The 24,092-nt window shown below is 42.4% G+C and overlaps 1 protein-coding gene across 2 annotated transcripts in view; it reads right to left on the reverse strand.

Annotated features, from left to right (window-relative positions):
* The window catches only part of osbpl5 (oxysterol binding protein-like 5), a 44,285-nt gene that overhangs the window by 11,922 nt on the left and 8,271 nt on the right, over positions 1-24,092 (reverse strand). Inside the window, exons 2-9 of one of the 2 annotated variants that reach the window (XM_069686219.1) lie at positions 20,621-20,682; positions 5,490-5,645; positions 5,184-5,257; positions 3,891-3,971; positions 3,482-3,583; positions 3,059-3,262; positions 1,154-1,238; positions 881-1,043 (exon numbers count right to left, since the gene is read on the reverse strand). In XM_069686219.1, coding sequence (XP_069542320.1) covers positions 881-1,043; positions 1,154-1,238; positions 3,059-3,262; positions 3,482-3,583; positions 3,891-3,971; positions 5,184-5,257; positions 5,490-5,625 — 845 coding nt within the window. In that variant the 5' untranslated portion in view covers positions 5,626-5,645; positions 20,621-20,682. The remainder of the gene's footprint in view (positions 1-880; positions 1,044-1,153; positions 1,239-3,058; positions 3,263-3,481; positions 3,584-3,890; positions 3,972-5,183; positions 5,258-5,489; positions 5,646-20,620; positions 20,683-24,092) is intronic. The other variant, XM_069686220.1, reaches the window with a different exon arrangement.

Genomic DNA, 24,092 nt, shown 5'->3' on the forward strand with positions numbered 1-24,092 from the left:
GGATCACGATTTCACTTTTTATGCTGACCACGTGTTTGTGTTGACATTTAGTTATGTTTGAGCACTCATAATTGCTCTTATTGTTCAAACCCACCAGTATCCATGACCGCCTTGTTGAAGTATGCCCGTATCTGACACGAGGCTGTTACCGTGTCATGTTACAGTCTCTGAAACACCGGACCCACAGAGATGTTTACATATATTTGTTTTTCTTTTGAATGGAGCCTTCTACTTTGTAATTCTAACTATGAGGGTTTATCTTTAATGATCGTATGGAATGTGTTGGTTCATGTAAGAAGTGTAAAACTTGATGTTTTCTCATATGTCATTTTCCAGTGTTGCAGATTAAATCCAGCTACTACTTTGGTTTATCCAGGATGAGGAGGTGTTCTTATATGATATCAAAAAGGAAGTTCACAGCATTTCATATAATATGCGCCCTTCTAAATACACTCAAGTTAAGTTTTCTAGCACTGCATGACCTCAAATCACACTTGCATGAATAAATTGTTAACCTAATATCAAAATTCTACTAAATGATGCGACCTACATACAGCAGCTACAGCAGCTAGCTGTACTTGTTGCATTGAGGGTCTGTATTTTGAATTACGAGAAGAATATCTCAAAGAGTTGATGTTTCCTCAGCTGTTACTCTATAACTTAATGACTGTTTTTTTAGATGTACCATCTGGGGAATTCTGACTTGCGCATCAACAAGACAGTATAAATGTAAACAGTTTTGTGCGTGAATTGGCAAGCGCAACAACATGGAGTGTGATTACAGCAAACAAAGATCATCTAAGAACAACTGATGAATATAAGAGGGATTAATTATATCGGAGAGGCTTGCATTATGCTGCTAATTGAGTGTAACACTTACTGTAACAGCTCTGTCTCAGTGAGCGCCGTAGACTGCAGCAGGTGGAGTATATGAGAGGACTCTGAAGACGTGCTGATATCGGCCTCTCTCCCTGCTTTGGCTGTCAGCTTGTACAGACTGGAGCAGCTGAGAGCCAGCTCCAGGGCATCCATCCAGCAGCGACCTGAAGAGACAGACACATTTTTAGAGATGGGTAGGAAGGCCTTATAATTCATTAAAAGCACAAGCGTGTACGCTTCCTGAATTGAAACAAGCACACATAAGCAGCCGCACCGTCAGACTCAGACGCTGCTCTGAAGATCAGGTAGTTGCTGGGTAGAGGCTGCGTGATGGAGCCAACGTTCTCTCCTTTGGGACCCTGAGCATATGGATGAAACAGTGAGTCACGCTTCATGCCACTTTAATCATGTTGGACCAACAGAAACAAATGGCTCGCTCAGGGGCTGTAGGCTAAAAGGAGCAGTGAACAGGATAATCACGTACAAATTCCAATATAAACAACGTACAAATTCCAATATAAACAACGACAAAACTGAACATCAGTATTCACTATAAAAGGAAATATAATTACAGATAAAAATGATTTTGTTTTAACAAGGAGCTAGTTCACTCAGCATTTCTGAACCACAATTTGATTTAAAACTCGTATTCAAGCAAACAACAAGAAACCCTGGAAAAAAAGCTCTTCTGCAGCATCGACCCTGTTTACACCGTTTGATATACAGTAAGTACTAATGTGCTTTTCACGTTAATTGACCCTTCACTAAGCCCCTCCCTAAAACGGCCACTGTGCAATCCTACGTTAGCAACCGTAACTAGGCGTGGGGGGCCTTTCAAGCTTTCAGAACAAGGAGAAATGCCAAAACGGTGTGAAGATGGAATCTGCAAGTCCGACAGCAGATATGCTGAAAGTTTAGAGGGGGGTGTCATATTTTTCACTTTTCTGAAGCCAAAAACTCAAGAGGAGAGATGTCGGACATGGAGCTTAATCTATTGAAGATCAACAACAACTCCTTTGCTTGCTAACTAATATGGATATATATGTATAGATATCAATATCCTGACACGCTTTAAACAAAATGAAAAAGTGGTAATAATTTAGTTTTGCTAGCAATGGGCTAAACATATTAGATAATGACAGTTATAGTGAGTCATACCTAAACATTAGCTTAAAATAAAGCAATATATTGACTTACCCTGCTGTGCAAGAACATTGTTGTTCCTATATGATTGTCTTAATCATGAATTGTCAAGACGTGGGGTGCCTGACGCTTGCATTGGGGCCGGTGAGCTTTGCCTCGATTTTTATGTCCTCTTCATTCACAACACTGTAGCTTTCAAATGTCGTACTTTCTGTCTATTTCTCTCTGATATTTGGGAACTATTTTTTACAGAAATTTGCTATTATTTCCCTTGGAACATCTCTCACTGTTATAGTTGAAAAGGCCATAATATTTACATGCCAGTGCGAGAGCTTGACGAACTTAAAGTCGAGCTGAAACGGCATTTCGAGAGTATCTAGCTTCCGTATCGTGACGTATTTCCGAGTGAAACAGGACGTGCAGGCGGGACATGTCATCAGAGGGATTTGATTTGATCGTTGAGAAGTGGCCGTAGACAGACGTTCTCCACAGCGCAGTAGCTAGCTAACTGACCAAGCGTTCTTGGTGCTCGGCGGCTAAATGTTGCAGATTGATTGGTTGAAATTGTTTGGTGCTAACTTACGTAAGCACGCGTGAATTTTAGTTTTACCGGAAGAAAAAATGATCGGATTTTGATATAAGAATACGAAGAAATTGATTTTCTGTATTTTTTTGGGCCTATATTGTCAAATAGATGCACAATATTACCGGGGATGTGATCCAGAAGGATTAAAATGACATTTTTCATTTCACCTCGACCACCTTAACAGTAACCAAGGGGGCGGGACTTAGCCAAGGGTCAGTTACACATTAATCTCATTCACACCACAGTGTCTTTTTTGACACCAATAGGAGGCACTAAAGTCACAACTTTCCATTGCTTGATGCGGGGCCATTTTCAGTGTTTGTATCTGCTTGTTGCAAAAACAAAATAAGATTGATTTCTAAATATCACACCATTCTTGCTGAAGTCTTCTTGATCATCTGTTATTACTGTGCATCTTAAAATGCCAGCGAGCCTACAAACATGTCTGACCTTAACAGCCCAGATGGATTTGTCCAGCGGGTGGTAGAGCTTGAAGCAGAATCCGTCCTTCTTGGAGGGTCTCTCGATCAGCTTGCATGCACTGAGCAGGATGGTGCCCACCCAATGGTCTGTTTTAGGTGTCTTATAGATCAGGAGAACTCCAGGCTTCAGGGCACACCACAGCTTGGTCCAACTCTTTAAAGAGCCGCGGATCTACAGAAGGAAAGGGATGAAATAGTATGATATCAGAACATGATGGTAAAGCAGGGAACATCAATAACATGTAACAAGAAGCTACAGGATTGACAAAAATGAGGCTAACTTTATTAGCAAAAGGTGTTACAAAAATGATACAAAGTCTGAATAGCTCATGTAATATCAGTATCCTGAGCGTCACAGTAGTAAATGTGTCTAGTAGACACACCCCCACACCTTTAGCCAGTTGGACATGATGACAACGCTGGGATCCTTCAGGGCGCTAAACAGCTCTTTAGCTGCACGTTTCTTCTCCTGCCTGTAATTCTGCTTCTGAACCTGTGAAAACAACATCACACGAGTGAGTCATCAGACTCACAGGTCAGAGGACTGATCTGAGAGGACCAACACTAGGTGGAAGCAGAGTCAAACAAACGCTAACAATCATGCAACAGGATGTGCTGCTGTCCCATTAACACGATTTACTGTTGACACACAAAACAGCACACATTTAAAAACAGAATATGAATGTATTTCCAAGTGGTTTGTGTACATTTAACCCACTGAGCTTAGACTGACAGAGGTACTGCAGAGCTGAGAATTTCATAATTATGTTTAGCTTTCTCATGTGAGGAGGGATGTGTACCTTAAGAGACTCCTTCCTGGCCAGCTTCTCTGTTGGGGAGGGGCAGTCCTTCTCAACACCATTAAACATCCTGGACTCAGACTGGAGGAGGGAGGAGAGAGAGACAGTCAGTGAGGATGAAGAGGAGAGATTCAACATATTAAAACCTTCAGTCTTTGTTTAAAATGTTTCTGTGATCGTCTGGATTTGAACAAACTTCTGAGGTTATGTTGTAGAAGAAACACCCTGACATCACACAGTGAGCCACAAGAGCTTACATGTTTGCATTATTAAACACCACATTGTTTAATGGCTCCCTTTGTAGCAGATCTAATCCACCACAAGATTGTATGTAGCAAGTGGGTGGTCCTTTCAATCAGCAGGGCAACGTCATAGGCCGTCAGATCTGCTGCTGTGACCACAAACCCACTGACTTCCTCAGTAAGACTTAAAGGGCCCTGACTGTTTGATGGTCTCCACTGATCACCGAGTGGAGATTAAAATCTTAGTGGTAAATTAAGCTGTGATTTCACTCTGATATGTAATTACATAACCACTTGTTGAGTATGCACTAAGCCAATGTGACTCAAAATATTATCCTGTAAGCCCACACAGGCGCGCAAGTCTTATGTATTTTCTTTAAGCATAGTGCACTAATACAAGCCTGGCTTAATGACAACATGCGGGAATATGGCTGTGCTCTTTCTCCTGTTGTCCCTTGAGGGCTTTTAACATGGAGGAAAGGACAAAAGGCCACAGATGCAGCTGCGCCTGCATATATTCCCCCCTTAACAGGCAATATCGCAGCACGAGGCAAAGCAAGAGAGCAGAGGAGACAAGACAAGATGACATTATCTAGTTGCCATTGGAAACATTAATTGACTACTCCTAATGTGCATCACTAAGGACTGGAGACAGGTTCTTACAACAAAGGCAACAGAGGCAGCATCAGGACAATAAACATCAGGGTTGCCAAATAATTGGCTCTTGGTGCTGAAGCATAGTTCCCACCACGGCTATAGCTTTTCTTAGGTTTTAAAGTGTATTCATTCATTTTTTATTTGCGGTTATTCTCCAAAAAATACATCGAATGTCCATCTCACAAGGCGGAAATCCCAATCATGATGCAGTTGAAAAATTCCCTGATATTATTTGACTTCCTCTAAAGACAAAGCCTCAATACTTGTTGTTTTTTTCTGCTTTAGATTTTGGTTCCGGGCTTCTGATACTGTCAGCAATCAAAGGGAAACAAATCAAATGAGGGAATTACAGTGAGTCGTTCAAGAGCCGCCCAATCAGGAGCTGTGTTCTTACCTTGCTGCCTGGTGATTGGGCAGGACTAAGTTCATTACTCAGCATGGAGAGGCCGTTCCTGTCTGTGTCACTGCCTGGTGGGAACCCACAACACACAGTCACATACAAATGAACTCCCTGAATAAACCTGCAGACAGACAATTAAAGCATGGCAGCCACCAAAGCAGCTAATAAGCAGCAGCTGAGGTTAATGAGATGTATGGACTAAACAGAACAGATCAGTGTGCCATCATTTTACAGTCAATGCCACTTAAATATCACATTATGTCACAAACACATTTTATTTGTGATCTCATGGCATTTTACCTGGGCTGAGGTTGTAGAGGTCGTTGTCTCCTCCATAAGAGAGGTTCCGGGTGAGGGAGCGAGGGTCAATTTTAGGTGGGGAGGTGGCATTGGGGCACAGAGAGAACCTCCGCTGGAACAAGTTCTCCTCCTTCATCCTGACAACCTGCTCGTCCTCTGCAGAGGGAAGAAAGGAAGGGAGGGGAGAGGAAGGAGGAATTAGAGGAATGGAAGAAAATGTCACATTCAAAATTTCTGCACGCATGCGTTTGTTCATCTAACATAAGATTTAACCAGATTTAGTGATCCTGTCTTTGTTGCTCTTATCTTAAAAAGGATGTTATTTGTTGTTTCTCCTCCTCAATCCTCACTCCTTCTCTGTGTGTATATCTAGACGGTGTGGACCCCCCACCCTTTCTCTCTTCTCTAACACCAACAAAGACCTACTGTAGCAGAATATGTCAGCCTGTCCACATAATAGCTCTGTGCATGGCAGTGTCAAGCAGTTAAGACTGCACATTGTCTGTGCATGTGACAGAAGTCCAGTCACTCCGTCCACAGACACCCACTGTCCATTATCACCCCCGACGCCATTACCACGACTCCTCCATCCTCCATGTCTGCGTGCTTCAACGGGCATCATTCCACAAACTGCCTCACTCTAAAATAATGCCGCTTCTTCATACAATCCTCTAATATCCACTTGGATCCCATCTTCTAATGAGATGCACATCTCTGCGCACCGACAGGGCTGCTGCAGATGTGTGCGGGATAAAGCTGTGGCTCTGCAGCCTCATGCTTTCATTGTGCTATTGTTAATTTACAGCAGTGAGGGAATTAGTCATATTTTTAGGCCACAATGCCCACATGAAGGAGACAAAAACGAGCACACACGCATACGAGAAAACACATACTGTATGCAACAGAGACAGAACTGTGTCAAGACTTTAAATCTTGTCTTGTGTCTTGGAAGACGTGTTTTTCTTCTGTAAGCGGTGCCATAATGTAGCACTCAGTCGCACATCGCCTGTTCTCTCCTCTCTTTTATGCCCCGTCTCTTCTGTACTGATCCCTGTAACTATTGACATGTTGCAAACTATTAATAGCATGTTATTAACAACTGCCCAGGGTCACTGCTGTTTTCAGACCGATCGTTGCACTTGTTCAAACCAGTGGCGAGCAGATCACAGCAAATCAGAGCTGACGGTATAACAGTGAGGTAAATGGAGCGTAGCTGTTACCACCTGGGTCTGTCTGGACGGCCACACTGTGCTGCGCTGGGATCAATATGATCCCATTCATTTTCCTTCAGTGCACAAACACATACAGTAGACAAGAAGACCCTCTGACTCCCAGCCTACGGAGCAGTCTCGCCTACAAGCCCTCCATTACAACCTCCAAGAACAGCGCGTTACATAAAATTCATTCAGAGAACATTTTCACAGACTGATTCATCTTTTTAACCCTCCCACATTATTCAACTGTCATCATAACACTGCTGCATGAGGCAAGTGCACTATGTCAACGTGTCAAACCAGGAAGTGACATATGTGAAAACCTGTCAGTTAACTATGGATTTGACTGGCAATTGAAGAGCACATAAAGTGCTGGAGGAGTCTTTGCAGTTAACAAACTGTACCCACCCTCTACATATATGCAGATATTAAAAATACACATCCGTATACTCATCACACCACTCCCTGCTCCCATCCGTTTTCTTCCCTGCCTCTGTGACTCATTCCTCCTGCCTCCCTTCTTATTTCTGATCTTTTGTGTGCATTTCTTCCTCCTGCACTCTGCTCCTTTGTCCTTTCACAGAGGCAGCGGTGAGCGACTCACATATAAGAGTGAAAAGGTAAAATTATTCTTCCCGAAAAGGAGCCTTATTTGTCCTTGTGGAGCATGTCTATAAATAGCACTCCAATGCTGCAGTGCATGTGTGCATGTTTAGAACACAGCTCAACCCTGAGTGCGGTGCAGGCTGCATGGAAAAGAGCATGACGCTTTAGCATTACACAACAGTGAACACAATGAGCTGCCAAAGTGGACCGGGACAGATGTACGCAGAGAATTAATACCACTTACAGTACGGGCCCTGAGGCCAGTCAAGATGTGGGCAGACATGCAGACTGACAAGACAAACCAATCACAGCTGGTTCTCACAGCTGCAGGGCAGGATTGGATGAGAGGAAGAGTGTGTGTGTATGACCATATTACGCAGTCTAGACGGAGCATGGGTGTGGAATCCATGCATGCTTAATGTGCTGCGTGTGGGCATGTCAGTTGAGCATAAACGGAGGCCATTCCAACAGCGTGTGTGTGTGTGTGTGTGTGTGTGTGCGCGTGGATGACGTAAGTGTAAAAAAGGAGTGTGTCGATGTGCATACGTGACTGAGTGCCTGCCCTGTTGCTGCAGACTGAAAGGAGAATTACACATGGCCATGATGCAGTGCTAAAGAGAGAGAAAATGCTCCTCACGACCAGCCGGTCTCAGCAGCAGTGGCGGAGCAGGCCATACACAGACATTTTGCACTGTGAGTTAGGGGAGAGGTGCTCAATCTCATAAAATCAAACCTATATTAATTACTCTATATCCTGATTTTACATCCAACGTTTAGGACAAAAGAGCATCTTTAAAACTACATGAAAACATACACTCACTAGCCACTTTATTAGGTACACCTGTTCAACTGCTTGTTAACGCAAATATCTAATCAGCCAATCACATTGCAGCAACTCAATGCATTTAGGTATGTAGACATGGTCAAGATGGTCTGCTGAAGTTCAAACCAAGCATCAGAATGTGAAAGAAAGGTGATTTAAAGTGACTTTGAACGTGGCTGTTGCCGCCAGACAGGCTGGTCAGAGTATTTCAGAAACTGCTGATCTACTGGGATTTTCACGCACATCCATCTCTACAGAGAATGGTCCATAAGAGACGTTATCCAGTGAGCTGCAGTTCTCTGTGCAAAAATGCCTTGTTGATGGCAGACGTCAGAGGAGAATGGCCAGACTGCTTCGGTGCCACTCCTGTCAGCTAAGAACAGGAAACTGAAGCTCGGGCTCAACAAAATTGGACAATAGAAGATTGGATAAATGTTGCCTGGTCTGATGAGTCTGGATTTCTGCTGCAACATTCGGATGGTAGGGCCAGGATTTGGTGTAAACAACATGAACGCATGGATCCATCCTGCCCTGTATCAACGGTTCAGGCTGGTGGTGGTGGTGTAAAGGTGTGGGGGATATTTTCTTGGCGCACTTTGGGCCCCTTTCTGATTTAGCATCGTTTAAACGCCACAGCCTACCTGAGTATTGTTGCCGACCATGTCCATCCCTTTATGACAACAGTGTACCCATCTTCTGATGGCTACTTCTAGCAGGATAACGCGGCATGTCACAAAGCTCAAATCATCTCAAACTGGTTCCTTGAACATGACAATGAGTTCACTGTACTCAATATGGCCCAACATCTCTGAGGAATGTTTCCAGCACCTTGTTGAATCTACGCCACAACGATTTAAGGCAGTTCTGACGGCAAAAAGGGGGTGTAACTAATAAAGTAGCCAGAGAGTGTATATGGAGGAAAGATGGCTCCTCTGAGGTTAAGGAGTTCAGAGTCGGCCTTTATAAAAGAAAAGACTGCGTGTGTTACAGAGAAGGTGCCGCTGCGAGGGGGAACATAACTGGACATCAACAGTAAAAGGACACTCACAACAAGTAGGAAATCAGCCATCATAAGTGACACTTCACCTTGGGTGACCTGGCTAGGAAAAACCCAGAAATAGAAGGACCTCTGTTCTACTCTCAGTGGGTGAAATTACTCAGTTTTACAGGTTACATTAGTTCTATTGAAAAAGTGAGAAAATGTGAGAGGAAGTTATCCACAGGGAGCCCAAGCTGATTTCAAGCACCAGTTTTCTTGTTTCAAGCTGTTTCCTGTCCTTTGCCTGACCTTCTATAACATGCAACAATGCTCAGGCTCAACTCTCTCGACTCACTATAAACAGTACCTATAGTTTGCCAGGCTACGCTAACAATAACCTCATTTACCACAGTCATGCTGCACAGGTGCTAGGCTAAATATTTACCCAGTGAGAGGGGACATCTTAGGGAGAAGATAACAGTAAAGCCAGTCAATAACACAGATTCCTGTGTTATACATTAACCTTGAACTATGAGAAGAGAGGCAGGTACAACACCAACAGAAAGCCTGACCCACAGTTACCCTGTGGAGGTGAAAGCACTCGCCTTGCTCTCACGTGGGGCATGCTTGTTTTTGGTAATCATTACACCAACTGGTAGATGGAGGGAGGGAAAACAGAGGGAGTTATCTGCGAGGGAAACACACTGACATGTTGTAACCTGTATGAAGTTAATATGCCTGACTGATCTAACTAGCATCAATCTCAGTCTGTCTCAGGGACACACACGGCTTAACTGCAGATTTGTTCCAGTATCATAAAGAGGACATATTTAACTGTTTCCCTTATGCCTTCAAAGACAGTTGGGTAGTGTGCACTGGTTTGCTACAATAAAATCATGTTTGTCAATGTAAATGAGAATATAAACATTTTGTTGTTGATTAACTTGAACGACAGAGATTATCAACTGGGATTTAACCCACAAGACTAAGCCTCATAACCAGACTGGGTCTTTGTTTTAACTCTGTTTTTTTATCTCAGAGGGGAGGCCAAGAGCTCTTGCGCTCGGGTCAAGTTCACACCGAAAAGAAGGCTCCTTTTTTTGCTTACATAATGTTCAGTATTCCTATTAAATCATACAGCGTCTCCCAATCCGTCAACACGTCTGCTATTTACGGCGGGAAGATGTCAAATGGAGTTTAAGTTCCCTGATTTAGCACTCATGCCAGCCCTTCACCCTCTGTCCCAGCAGTCATTCACCCCCAACTCTCTGCAGATACACAAATACACACACAGACATACACATGGCCATGATGAAGAGGCCCTCAGTGTGAGTCAGCTAAAGGTCAGTTTAGACCAGACAAAAACATTTCACATTGGAGATATGATTGTTGCCACTAGCTAGCTGACATTAGCAAACAACAGAAGTATTAAAGGAGCAATTCTCCACTGGAAAAAGCCGCTGTCAGTCAAAGCTGGTGTTCTCTGTTATCGATAGAAGCAACAATATTTGAAATTGGCGCCATAGCTGTGGAGAAAGCTGTACAAACAGCTCGTGGTTTTGCCCATTCTACATTCCTACAAAATCCAGGGTGCATTGTGTCCCTGGCCCAACGAGAGATGCTGTGAAATACTACCGTGTTCCAGTCTAGGATATTGATCGCTGCAGGCAACAGTACAGCGGTACAGAATCCGAAATACGACGAGAATATACCAGTGGATCGTCATTATTATATCGTCATACATTTCAAACCTGACGATTCTGAACGAGACATGACATCGGAGGCCGGCGTCCTAGATTGAGGAAGTGTAGTTTAGCGAGCTCCTTGGCCTCCACCAGATGACGCGTTTTATGTAGTCTGGTGGAGGTTTTCCAGGGCCCATTGGAGATGCAGATAGCGTCCTCCAAAGGCACAGAGCCAAACGGCATTTTCTTTCTACCATAATGGCATTAGCTCTCCATAATAGCATGATAGGACTGAGGCTGAAAATCGGCAAAGTGGCCCTTTAAGATTCTGAGAAAACTTTACAGTTTCTTCAGTGGACGGTGGATGAAAGCTCAATGTGGCGTTGACCTATTTAATGTTAGGCATTTATTACAGTCGTGACCCCCTCACGCCTGCAGGTCTGCAATAAACGTATGTATAACATGAACTATGATAGAAAAAGGGTGAGAAGGGTTCGTTACGGATCTTCAGCTTACATACTGTCATTTGTTCCTGCTCTGCCAGGAGCTATATCTGGGATAATATTATGCATATTAATAATTCAACAACTTCTGCCCTGACTAAAGCACTTTTATACATTTCTATTTGCCACCAAACTGTTGGCTGGGCGATTTCACATCATGAGTTTGATTTTTAAAGTGCTGAGGCTGCTGACAACACAAGCACACACACTTACTCTCTGACCTACAGCACATTTTGGGAACGGATACATAAATATACCTTATCAAAATGAGAACACTCGTCCTGAACACCGAGCCAACATTTTTATTTAACCTAATATATGACAGTTTGTCACAAGAAAAACAAAATAAAAAACAGTAGTATACCATTTTTCTTCAAGAACAATACCCAGTATCAGTCTCAAAGCTGTCTCAAAGGGAAACCTTGCCTATATATGTGCACACTGCAGTAGATGCTCAGCTTATGTGTGAGAGTGTTACAGCCAGTATTAAGCCAGCTGTTGCTAATATGATGGCACAGATTAAGTCCAGACACTCCCTGCATCCTTCCATCTGTGCTCCCTTCAGCACCCCCAACCCTGTTAACCCCTGTCTCCAGTGACGACGGCACTAATGGATGGCCATATGACCTACATACACACCAATCGGCTGCCGCCAAGTACAGTATGTACATCAACAAGAACCACTGCAACATCACGTAGCACGCGGACCGCTTCTTTTTGTTTTTAATGGTTAAACGGGGAGGGTGGGGTCACGCACACAGAAGCAAGATGCAGAGACGTGTGTGTTCCTCCCTGTGCTCGTGTGCAGAGCATTTCAAACGCTGTCTCCTCCACTGCTGCGGCAGGATAGCTCACGAGAGCATTTCTATCCTATCGTGTCACCTTTTCATTTGCCTTTATTATTTTACGGTGACATCTTGTGCAACAAATTATTGCTAGGGAACATAATCATAAATGAAAAAGCGGCAGCTGGTAATTATATTATTTCCACACGCAGTTATTGTCATCAACAAACAATAGAAGGCAATTTTAACCATGGGTGCCAAAACAATATCCTTCAATGAATTAGAAAAGCATCAACAGTAAACTGCACATACTAAAATGTGCTTGATTAGCATGATAAAGCATCGTTGGAAATCATTCAGAAATCAGGTCAAGACATAGACAGAGCAAACTAGTAAAACATTGGTCCATTCCTCGAAATCTAATTTATACAATGATCATAACACCGGCCCGAGGTCATTTATAGCTAGCATGGACCAAGCTTGGGCAATAATAATATTGAAACTCTCGGTTCCATCAAGCTGAAACGAAAGAAGGATCCTTCTAATCAAACTTACTGAACTATTAAACATGTCAAGCATCTGAAGAATCTACTTAAAAACACATGAAAATCATTAAATAACTACAGTGTAAGAGGACAGGCAGAAGGCAGAAGTAGGTCTACTGTAAAATGTTTAACTACGGAGACACAGGAGGCTAATTCTGAGTCACTGTGGGAGGATGTGTGGTTTAGTTCTTCTATTCTGCGGCTTGCGGGGGGTGCAGGTGTATTTTAAGAAGCTCACATGGAGAAAATGCCTTCCAGCCAGACTTCCCATTTGATCTTTCCTAAAATAGGAAAGCCCCTTTGTTGTGTGGGGGCTGTGGTGGTCTAAACATAGGGTGAACCTTCACCACACCCTGATCTAGCCAGCATGTTCCCTCCCTTCTGCTGCTAATGTCAACGACTGAACATCGTGTAACTATTTGAAGTTTATTTTTTTACTTTCTTCAAGGTCTTGATTCATCCGATGGAAGATTTTAGCTTGTGTGTAGTCAAGAAAGGTAATCAGAGCTCTTGCCCAGCAGTGATTAGAGCTTTGAAGGGTCTAAGGTTTGTTCAGTGAGCAGAATTCCTCCACAGCTCCTTGTGCGTCACGTTAGACTGGGAGAAGACACAACTTCCCTTCATACACACATTTGGTTCCTGTGAACTGAGAGCGTCAGCTAGTGAAAAGAGCAAGTCAAACATAGCCTGAAAACGAGACTAATGTAAATCAGAAGGAGCTTGAAGGAGCACAGGTTCTTAAAAGTAGGGGTGCAATGATGAACCCATATGTCTCTGAAAACAAAGACTTACATCAAAACACAAGCACAGATCTTAAACATATTCTGTATATCAAAAGCAATATCTTCAAGTATCTGTATTTCTGATCTCTGATATCTAATGTGATCTCTAATATCTAATGTGTGAACTTTCACTCAACATGCACCTTCTTTGAGTGTTTAACTTCCTGAAACAAATGATCACACTAAACAAAATTTCACAATTACACTAAATTACACAAAGACTTATACAACTACAATGTGCATAATATCCATTCCTAGCATAAAATACAACAAAACAATTAGTTGTTCAAATGTTTTTATCATGTTTGTATTGTATCATGTGCAATGTAACACATCGCATCCCGTAGTCTTAATCTCCCAAGTGAAAGTCGAGCCCTGTTAGCGCACCAGTAAGCACTTGCAAAGTTTACATTTCAAATGTAAACTTTAAATCTGAAACCTCCACAGTGGTTCCACTCACACTTGGACCATGTTTGACCTGGTGGACAGACCGAGCCAGCTGGCAGTCTATACGGTTGGATGCAGGCCAGGGGGGGCTCTGTGTGAGAACCAGCCTTAGCTAGGCTGTGCTGATGAATGCAGTGGTGTCAAACATTGTCTCTTTGTGAGCATGTTCTTATGTGTCTGTATTAACATACAGACACATAAGAACATACACATGTATACAGAGAGAAAGACTCCCTAAATATTTAAATGTTCAGAGGATCTTAACAACAGACTTTGAGAGGCTGCAGCCATGAGTCTGACTTGCACTGACACATTTTCCCTCGCTTCGTTTTCAATGTGTTCCTTCTGTCTGAACATCAAGGACACAATCCTTGCACAGTGTGAGAGCATCACCACTTAAGATCATCACAGTGTCAGCGGAGTGAGCCTGCCACTGAAACCGATGTGAAAGTGCTGCTGCATGACAATCAGACACAAAAACATACTGACGCAGACCTCCAGTAACTCAGGTACAGCCGTCACCTGTGGAATTTAATGTCAACAAACATGGACGGACAAAGCTATCAATGAAGAACTCAACTAATTTTTCTAATTATTCATCAAGTAATCATACAAGAGAACATGTGGAGTAAGTAAATATTAGAGAAATGAAGTAGGTCTTGTCTTTATAAAATGGCACATGGTCACACAAAAACAAATGGCATAATAATATTTGTTATTTATTGCAGTAAATAATGGAAAAAGGTTATTTAAAGGGGCGGTATTATGCTAATTTCAAGCTTCATATTTCACTCTGTTATACCTGTGGAGTAGCTTAGCATAATTTACAGTTAAAAAGTCAGCTCTGTCCATTTAAGAAACCCCGCCCCTACAAGCCCACTTTCTTCTGATTGGTCACCTCTCCGATGCCTGCTGAGGCTGCACTTTGTGACGTCACAAAGAACAAACTGTGTTAAACCTGCCGTTCACAGCAGACTGAGCTGAGAAGCCTGGAGATTACTCCAACTTACTTTTACCTACAGATTTGAACCTTCACCCACGTTTAGTGTGGACATCCAACATTGTAACATTATATATGTCTTAAAATGTGAAACAACATTATATCCCCTCCTTAATCACCATTATGAAAGTATCCTACATCCAACCATCCTTAAAATAGCATGCTGTTTAGCATTAGACTAATGTCTGAGAACATCATGATAGTATTTTTGTGTGCTGTGTGTTACATATGCTAGTAAAAACTGTATACGTCATATCAATGACTAACCCTAACCCTACACCACCTTAAATATTATTCCTATTACTAGTGAGATAGAACTGAAAGGCAGTGGATTGTGGAGACAATGCTGGAGCAGAGACAGAGAAATGCTCAAAGTGGCACGACTAGCTAAGGAAAGATGAGCCGAGTATCCTGCCTGGCCTTGAGGATCTGATTCTTACAATGTATTGTCTAACAGCGCCCGCTTCCGAAAGGCACTTCATCCTAAACTGCAGCAAGGGAGTACCTGTCTGAGAATGTAGCAGGACGTTGCTTAAAGACAAGTGGTGCTATGAGTAAACGTTCTAGGAATAACATAAGGTTAAAGTTAAATACTGTATCTTGATTGAGCTTATACGCCAAAGGGGCAGTTAAGTATGAAAATTATTCATCTAATTCATCAAGCTAAGGCACCCCTTGTGCCCTATCTACCGTCCCTTCAACTCTGAAATGTCACTTCAACATTTCTACAACAAAAAGCAGAGTCAAGTGAAGGCGTGCAAAAGCAAAGTATCAGCCAATTTCAGTCATCACAGTGCACCTTAAATTATATTTAAAGGCTATGCAGATTGGATTCTTCCTTGTGCTCTACTTCAAGTCGCTGCAGCAATTTAAGGGCCTTATTACATTATGACAAGGCCTTTTTATAGAGCTGGAAACCTCGGTGGCAGAAAAGGAAATAATAAGCTGTGGAGGGTCCTTGGACAAAGAAGTAGACAGAGAAGGAAGGAGCGGATAATGAGCCTGTGTCTGATTAAGCCAGCGCAGGGGAAGGGCAAAGCGTGGTCTCTCAGGGGATCTTTGGTCTGTCTGCTGGAAAGAGTGGAGGTGTGAGAGGCTGGGAGGAAGATGTCTACCAGCAGAGACCTGGAGGCTGCCTATCGTGACTGGACAGAAGGAGGGTCATTAAGCAAAGGATGGCGGATGACAAGGTGTCGGATAGATGACTTAAATTAATGATGCGAGAGTAAAGCGCGGCCCAGTGGGAGGCAGAGGCTGGCAGCCCATTACAGACTCCTCCTCAGATTGTTATACAACATTTATTCACTGACCAGCTGCCAAAATTAATAAATTACAGATCATATCTGAAATTAGATTAGATTTTATTTGGGCATTTTACCTGGCAACTTTAAGTACATATGTCTGTTTCTCAAATTCTCTGCTTGGTAACAGAAACCCGCTGCTTCTACCCTCTAATCAGCTCCTGAGCTGGCTGTTGGACAAAACACTGACAGAATATTTGAAAAGCTGAATATAAATTACTGCTGCTCTAAATATAAAACTGCTTTGTAAGCTAAACTGTGGTGCAAAACCCCACTATAAAACCAGGTCTTTTGGCTTGTACTGCAGCTATAGAACTTTATGAATGAACAAACTAGAGAGAAAAGCAGAGGATGGAGGTAAAAAGAAGCAATAGAGCAGAGCTCGTGGTGAGCTGGAATGAGTCAGAGACGGGGCAATCACACACCTACAGAGGCACATTTAGCACATAACATTGTTATTGCTGGAAGCAGGTGAGGGCTGTATCTTCAGTGCAGTGTCAGTTTTTAGAAAATGTATCTAAAACAGCTAAAAAAAAACAGTCAAATTAGTGCAACTTTTAACCAATCCGCTAGTGTAGGCCCTCACTCTGTATAGGGTTTGTGGGTGCTCTCAAACCTGAGATGAAAGGATACTGCTGCAGCAGCTCATGATTTGTAAAACACTGACAGAGAGGTAAGTGGGTCAACCTGCTAAGATTCAAGTTCAGCCCTTTGTCCGAGCAGTCACTTGATAGTCGTGTCACATGACAGCCCAAGAGCTTCATTAATGTCATGTAATGAGGGCAGATATTTTCTATAGGTCTGATGACTGAGCCGCAAGCGTGCTCTACTTACACTCCTGCCTGGATTAAAGCAAACAATTGTTGTTTGTATGGTAATAGGGAAATCAAAAACAATTCATGGAGTGTGTTGTACATATTTATACGTTTGTACATAATTACATAGTGCCCAACAGTTTCAATCCGGTTATAACTGATGTATAAAAGTGCTTTCTCATTTACGGCTTTGTTTCATTAAGCTGAATGTCAGTGAAGCAGGTCTATTATGCTTTTAGGGTTTTATTAGTGATAAGCACATAATGCCCAAACGCTCTATGATTCCCTAAAAAAGCTTGACTTAATGCTACGACATTAACAACATTGTGCACTGCCTGCACCTCGCCTCTTCTGTCAAGCGGGAAGAAGGGTGCAAGGTGTCTGCAGTATGGCAGTTTTTGGCCACTACAATAAGAGTATGATATCAATTCCACTACAGGGGAGACTTGATGTTCTCTGCAGTTAGGTGGGAAAAAACAGATTTATCGGTAGAATATAAAATAGAAAATATCAGGATATTGGTAAAAAATCCAATATCGTGCATCCCCATACATTATTAAATGTATGAGACTCCCACCACCCCTCTCTTGCACCCTAATAAAATGGAGTTCGAAAGTGGTCTGTAATTTTTTCTATCATTATGATGTTTTACACAGCATAGGAGAGTCCAGATTGGCTTCAGTGTGTCAGTAATACAAAGGGAGAGTCTCAAATCCAACAGAGATGGATAAAGCCACTCTCCTCCCACCAGGAACACAATAAACAAACATTAATCTCACACTGGCTGCCTCAGTGTTGATCTAATTATACTACACTTATCAAAAGAGACTGCTGGGTACTCTGAGAATGGAGTTAAACAATAATAAAGCTCCTTTAACACAGCTTACACCTATGTGACGCCTCTCCGTCTGTGTAAAAGTCAATGGTGGGGCGAAGTCGTTCCGTCTCTGAGCCTGCAGCTGTGGTACTAACGGAGGCGAAACAGAGGAGAAACGGCATCGGTGTAAAAATGTTTGTTTACATGTCACGCCTCTCTTGCTTCCACAACAGCGTAACGCTGTGTAGAAATCACACACCTGACAGCAATATCATGCTGTTGTGTGGTCCAGTGTAAAAGAATAGAGGTGGTGTAATGGCAGGCTTAAGTGCAGATGCTATTTAGCATTACTCAAACTCCCTTCTTTGTATTCTGCCTGGCATCCAATCTGATCTAACAAAATCCATTACTACAAGGTCAGGCCCTAAATGTATGACTAGTCTTTCATAACCTGGCGCCAATATAACATTAAGTAAAATTTATAGTAAGGGTATGACCCATACATCTCATTGCCCTATCCGTTTCTTCTCAAAGCGCCTTTAATCGTGTATTTAAAAAGTGATACATGAAGTAATTGGTTAATAAAATGATAAGCTTTAGAGTTTTATTAAAGACTGAATATGGAAAGGAGAGCAGTTCAGCTATTAACACCAACCTTCATATTTCTATTTACCTTGTTATTCATCATTACAGAAATGAAAGATCAGCCAGGTTAATCATTCTTTCAAATTTAATTAACACTTTACTGAGCAGGTTATGAATCATGAGATAATATTAAACCTTGTTCGACTTTAATGTTCAAGAAAAAGAGTCTACCAGACGAGTGACACAGACATGAAGGTGACATTTCATTTAATCACACAAAGAGATGAAAACAAGGTTAAAGCTGAGCTCGGGGAGATATCGGATATGACACATTTTTGGCTTGTACTTTTCACTTGTTTTAACCTAAAGACCTTTTCCCACTGGCCAAAAAATCCGCTAACAACCGCTAACACTCGGCTTTTTTGCTTAGTGGGAAAGGTTACAATCGGCATTCAGACCCAGGTCAAATGATTCTGTAGTAGACCCGGGTAATTATCGCCTCGGCTCCGATCGGCAATGATGGGAACACAAAACCCAGGTCGACACGCTAATCTCTGCTCCCTTTCCAGTTCGATGCTATGACGTGCACAGCTACAAATTCTCCGCCCGAACATCGTTCCAAATTTGTCGCCGCCTAGTTTGATAAATAGACTGAATGAGTAATAGATACAATAAAGTGGCCTCTATGCTGCTTACCAAAAGAGTATAATGTAAGTTCTTTGAGCGTACTATTGTTTACTAACACTGTTTCCGGTGTGTTAGTGACATCAGATGGTGATGCAGCAGAAAAGAGACCGAAACGAGTATACTCCACTGACATCCAAACCTGCGTTTACACGCTAAATTTGATGGGAAAGGGGTATCATTGTAAACACAGAACTATCTCAGCTGGTATGGGGTGACAGAAACAAAGACATTGATACACACTACATAGTGTGCACCACACTAAGCCTTATCAATAGAGTGCAGAACAGATAAGGGAGCTATGTAACAAGTCAGTAAGTTAACATAAACATAAACTATAAAGTATTAAAATCCTTTATTTTAACATAGTAGTATGGAGCCTGGATGTGTGGCTTTTCAAGCGGCCTATGAATGAGACGTGGGTAGCCTTTGTTTGCGCTGCAGCGTACCGGTTGAGACATTTTTTCCTGGTTAATGTGTAATTTGCTGTTAAATCTCATGCGTCTCTGTGCTGCGAGCACATGCCAAGATAAACAGCTTGGGCAAGGCTGAGTCCAAACGTTTCCTGACTGATATGAGCGAGAAAAGTGCTGTTCTTTTTCATGACTACAAACAGTCTGCAACCATCAGAGGGCTGTACGTAACAGCACAATTTCTAAATGACAGAACCACAACACAGTTTCAGGAAACCAACACAGAGACAGTGACATATCAATTCTATCAGTCTGATTCCACCACAACAAATAGATCTATTTTTACAGAATGAGGGCTGCAGTCAGTAAATGTAGTAATGGTTTCCATGCATGGACCCTCCAATCTGTTTATACTACTAACCCACATGCATAAAGACACTTATACATTAACCTTCCAGGAGAGACCAAAATACACAGTGCACTAAGTATGGGAGGCTGAAAAAAGAAATAGTAACTAGTCATTACAATTTCTCTGCCACTGTATGAAAGATCAACATGTCCTCCAGGCAAACTGCCTGCTTTAAGGCTTTGCTTCTCTCTCTGCAGTATAATTCAGTAGCCAACTGTCCTTGTGCAACCCCAAACATTTACTCCCTTCAAACCCAAATGAATCTGACACACACTGTAAGCTACTGATCTCAGTTCTGCCAAACAGTTTCTCTTCACTGTGCTTCAACTGTGACAACAACACTGATACACAACTGCTACCATGGAATGCAGAAGTAATCAGAACAGCACACATGTAAGCAAAACAGCACTAACTAACACTGTATTCAAACAGCTACACTATACCTAAAATACAATAAAACAGAAAACCCACCTTATAGGACATGCCCTAATTCTATTTAGCTAAAGGAAAGTGAGTTATCGCCCCTGGCAACACTCAAAATGTGCTCTGATTTGTGTCAAACTTTAAAAGTAGACTGACCCCTGAGAGAAAACAGGTTCACAAATTGGACTGTAACATTTAAATGGCACATACAAACCATTTGATTAACTGAAGCTAGCACACAGGCAGCCTATTCAACTAAGCATATGCATTATTAAGACTTTAAAGAGAGGGTCACCAGGTGAGAGCTCAGCTTACCTTTCACCTGAGCCGCAGGAGACACCGCATCCAGAGGCCTTTGTGGGAGCAGCCTGTCTCACCTGCAGAGAAACAAAGTAAGAGTAAGGTTTCACTTTTACTCTTAAAAGTACAAACAGACAAGCTTCCTCGTGTCTGTCCTTCCCATGCTCCTCCTGGTCACACCACTGTGCTTGTGCTGAGGAGGGCGGGGCCCTAACCCACCCGGTCCCACTCCTAAGGGAGCCGCCAACGTCTCTCTGGGCCGAGTCTGTTTGCCACCTGCACACACGCACACACACACACACACACACGCACCACTGTCAGTCATTACAGCTAGGCTACGGCTAATGGAGATTTAGGGCAAAATAACTACTGAGCTGCCAATCACAGATCCAATCTATAAATAGAAATCTTTATTGGAAGTAACAGAATGATAAAGCACTCAATGCTTACAGGATTCAGGATACAGGACTTAATTCATTGTGTATTTACTCAGTCAACAGTAACACGGCAGCAATTACAGCTAACCATACTCAAACACTAACACACCATCAGCTTCTTGGACGACTACCACTCTTACACTAGACAAATACCAAGTAGGATGTGAATCAAGAAGACTAGAGCAATCTCATGCCAGCAGACACTGTGGTGTCCATCTTTAATAAACCTACGTCTCATTTTAAATTCAATCTTGACTCATTTTGATTGGTTGTGCTTGACATACTAAGTGCCGTGTTGTTTACAGCAAAAATGCAGTTCTCAAGACCCCATTATGATCTGACTTTTGTTTTTCCTTGAAATGCCTCTTAATCCTGCCTGTGCAAGAACAATGAATTCTCAAACAGCTGGGACGTGTGATAAGAAGCAAATCCAAAAACCAAAACAACACTATCAAATTGAAGGAATATTCAATACGTACCTCTTTAATACAGGCCTAATTAAACACTTGCACAGTGAAGATTTCTCTCTGATGTTTTTACCTTTCAGTAAACCAGCACAATTCCTGGCACAGAGCCCTGCAGATGACACAGTTTATGATCTAATGACAAACCAGCAAGCGTGTAAAGGGCTTAGGCAGTAAACATAGAATCTATGCCTTTAAATGTCGTCACTGAGCAAAAGGAGGAAGCCACAACACTCGAGTTCTTTTAACCTAAATAAGAAGTGAACTGAGAGAGAATCCCGAAGCTGACGGCGCTTGAGGGACGAGGACAAAGAAGGGAGGCAGGGCAGAGGAGATGCGAGCCAAACATAGACAACACAGAGGAATGGAGGAGAGGGAAGGAAGGGGTGCTTTAAGATCCTCTCAGAGGGGCACAGAATCCTCCAAATAACCAAACGGCACCATGTTCTATACATGGATTCACTCTGTCCCACACTAAAGTAAGATTGGTATTAGATGCTGGACATAGGGCTCAGAGTGGTGAAATGTACGAAGTGTTCTTGCACAAAAAGTGAGAAGTGAAGGAAGACACTGTGACCCAGAAAGTGGCATGGTTTGGATGGAAGGGCTCCAGAACCGCACTTCTTTCTAACGCTCACTCTAAGCTGTCCTACATTTTCTCATTCAGACCAGAGACGTTTAAGTATCTAATCTAATGACAATCTCACAGTGCCATAAAATAATCTACATGCCATGTAGAAGTGGCCGCTATGAGAATACAAGGCTGCATTCACCACATGGTCTGCATTAAGCTCTTTCTACCTCGACTACGCTGTAAAAAGCAATTAGACCCCCAATAACATAATTTCAAACCTTTGCAAAGTGTTGGACTAACCTTGATTTATCGCTCTTAAATCGATTCCAATGACATTCAGTGACAACCTGATTTACAACACTATCACTTACTGTAGAGAATTATGGGTCTGCCAAAGCCTCGTAACTTCCAGTAACTGGGTCTGAATACATTAAGGGAACGATTACCAACGCTAGCCTTGAAAGTTTAAATTGGTCTATTCATGGGTGAAACACTGCCACATGCGTATTGTATAACCAGCACTCTGCATGCTTCTTTGCAGGCATACAACTAAGTAACATTTACATAAGAACACAGAGAGCTGGCCAATTTTCCCAGCAGAGAGCCAAGTCTGACTCATAGAAGGAGTCCGGGCCAGATCCGGCCCGGCCCACTGATTTATAGTTGTGTCTCTGGCTCAATTAAGGGAAACAATAGGAAGGGTGTGAAGGATAACTTGAGGCTAGAGGAAGGCGCTCTGACTGAGAATATAGTAGTGGTTAGAAACTGAGGCAAAACTGATAACAACCGGCAATTACTCTAACTGACATTACACGGTATTAATCTATACGAAATTCACAAAAAACTCCAAAAATGTGCACAAAGTTGTTGCACATCCACATCGGTCCATCCTCCATGGTGTCAGTTCTATTACTTAATATCAATTAAACACCATAGGGGTGTAATTATTCTCCTTAAAAGCAAACAGTTATCTCTCCCGCTGGTCTATTTGGACGACAGGGCGGATAAATATTGTTACGTTTATCCTGACATGCAAATCATGTGGTAGTGACTTGTCAGTCAAAAGTAGACAGCCCTAAAAGATACCATGTTTCATCTTTTACTACAAATGTGGGCGTTCATTACTGAATGACCATCATGCTGTATTGTTAAACATTTGATAGCAGCAATTAAGACCATAAACGTATTAGAAAAATATTAACTGAGGTAATAAATCAAGGGAGAAGTAAGCTAATTTTCTGATCTGGTTCCATAAAATCTGAGAATGCAGGTTTAAGGCACTTCCACAGTGGCAGCAACATCCAATTCATGTCCTCTATGATGAGAAGTCAAAAATCCTCCCAAGAGCCATCCCCCCTTCACTCTCCATGCACCCTCCTCTCCTTCCATGCATGCCCATTTATCTTAATGCAATCTTAAGCGAGGTTGAAGCAGGTCACACATGGCTCTGCTGTGAAGCCAGACAACTGTCAAAGCCAAATATGAAGTCAGTGTCTGTTTAGGGGGAGAGTGTTTTCAATTAAGTGATTACCAGACTAAGTCATTCATCTGCGCCTGGATCTGAGATTCTAATTCAAGTGGATAATGGGGGCTGATATTTACAAGGGCCCTCAGGCAGCACGGGGATTGTTTGTCCAGTTAAGCCAGCGCACACAGACAAACAGACCATTAAACTTCATCATTCTCCCTGCATGAACTTAGAAAAATCAGAGGCCAGACACACAGGGATACAAAGTGAGCACTCTACAGGAACAGCACTGGGTCTGAGGGCACTTAACATTATGTCAAGTTAAAGCATTACAGACTTAATATTTCTCATCACATGCACTCCCACCCTAGGACATTTTATCTGTACCAGTAAGTTTAACTTTAGCATAATCAAACTGGTAAGCAACTGGTCTGTGGGATCCATCAAAATGGGCCCTATGTCCCAATACCTGGTTGGTATGTAATGACTGTGCTCTTAATCATCAGAATCAGAATCAGGGTTTATTGCCAAGTAGGTTTGCACA

Source organism: Semicossyphus pulcher, unplaced genomic scaffold (assembly GCF_022749685.1).
Source record: "Semicossyphus pulcher isolate SPU_LCO1_2020_fin unplaced genomic scaffold, fSemPul1.0.p SCAF_8, whole genome shotgun sequence".
Classification (NCBI taxonomy): Eukaryota; Metazoa; Chordata; class Actinopteri; order Labriformes; family Labridae; genus Semicossyphus; species Semicossyphus pulcher.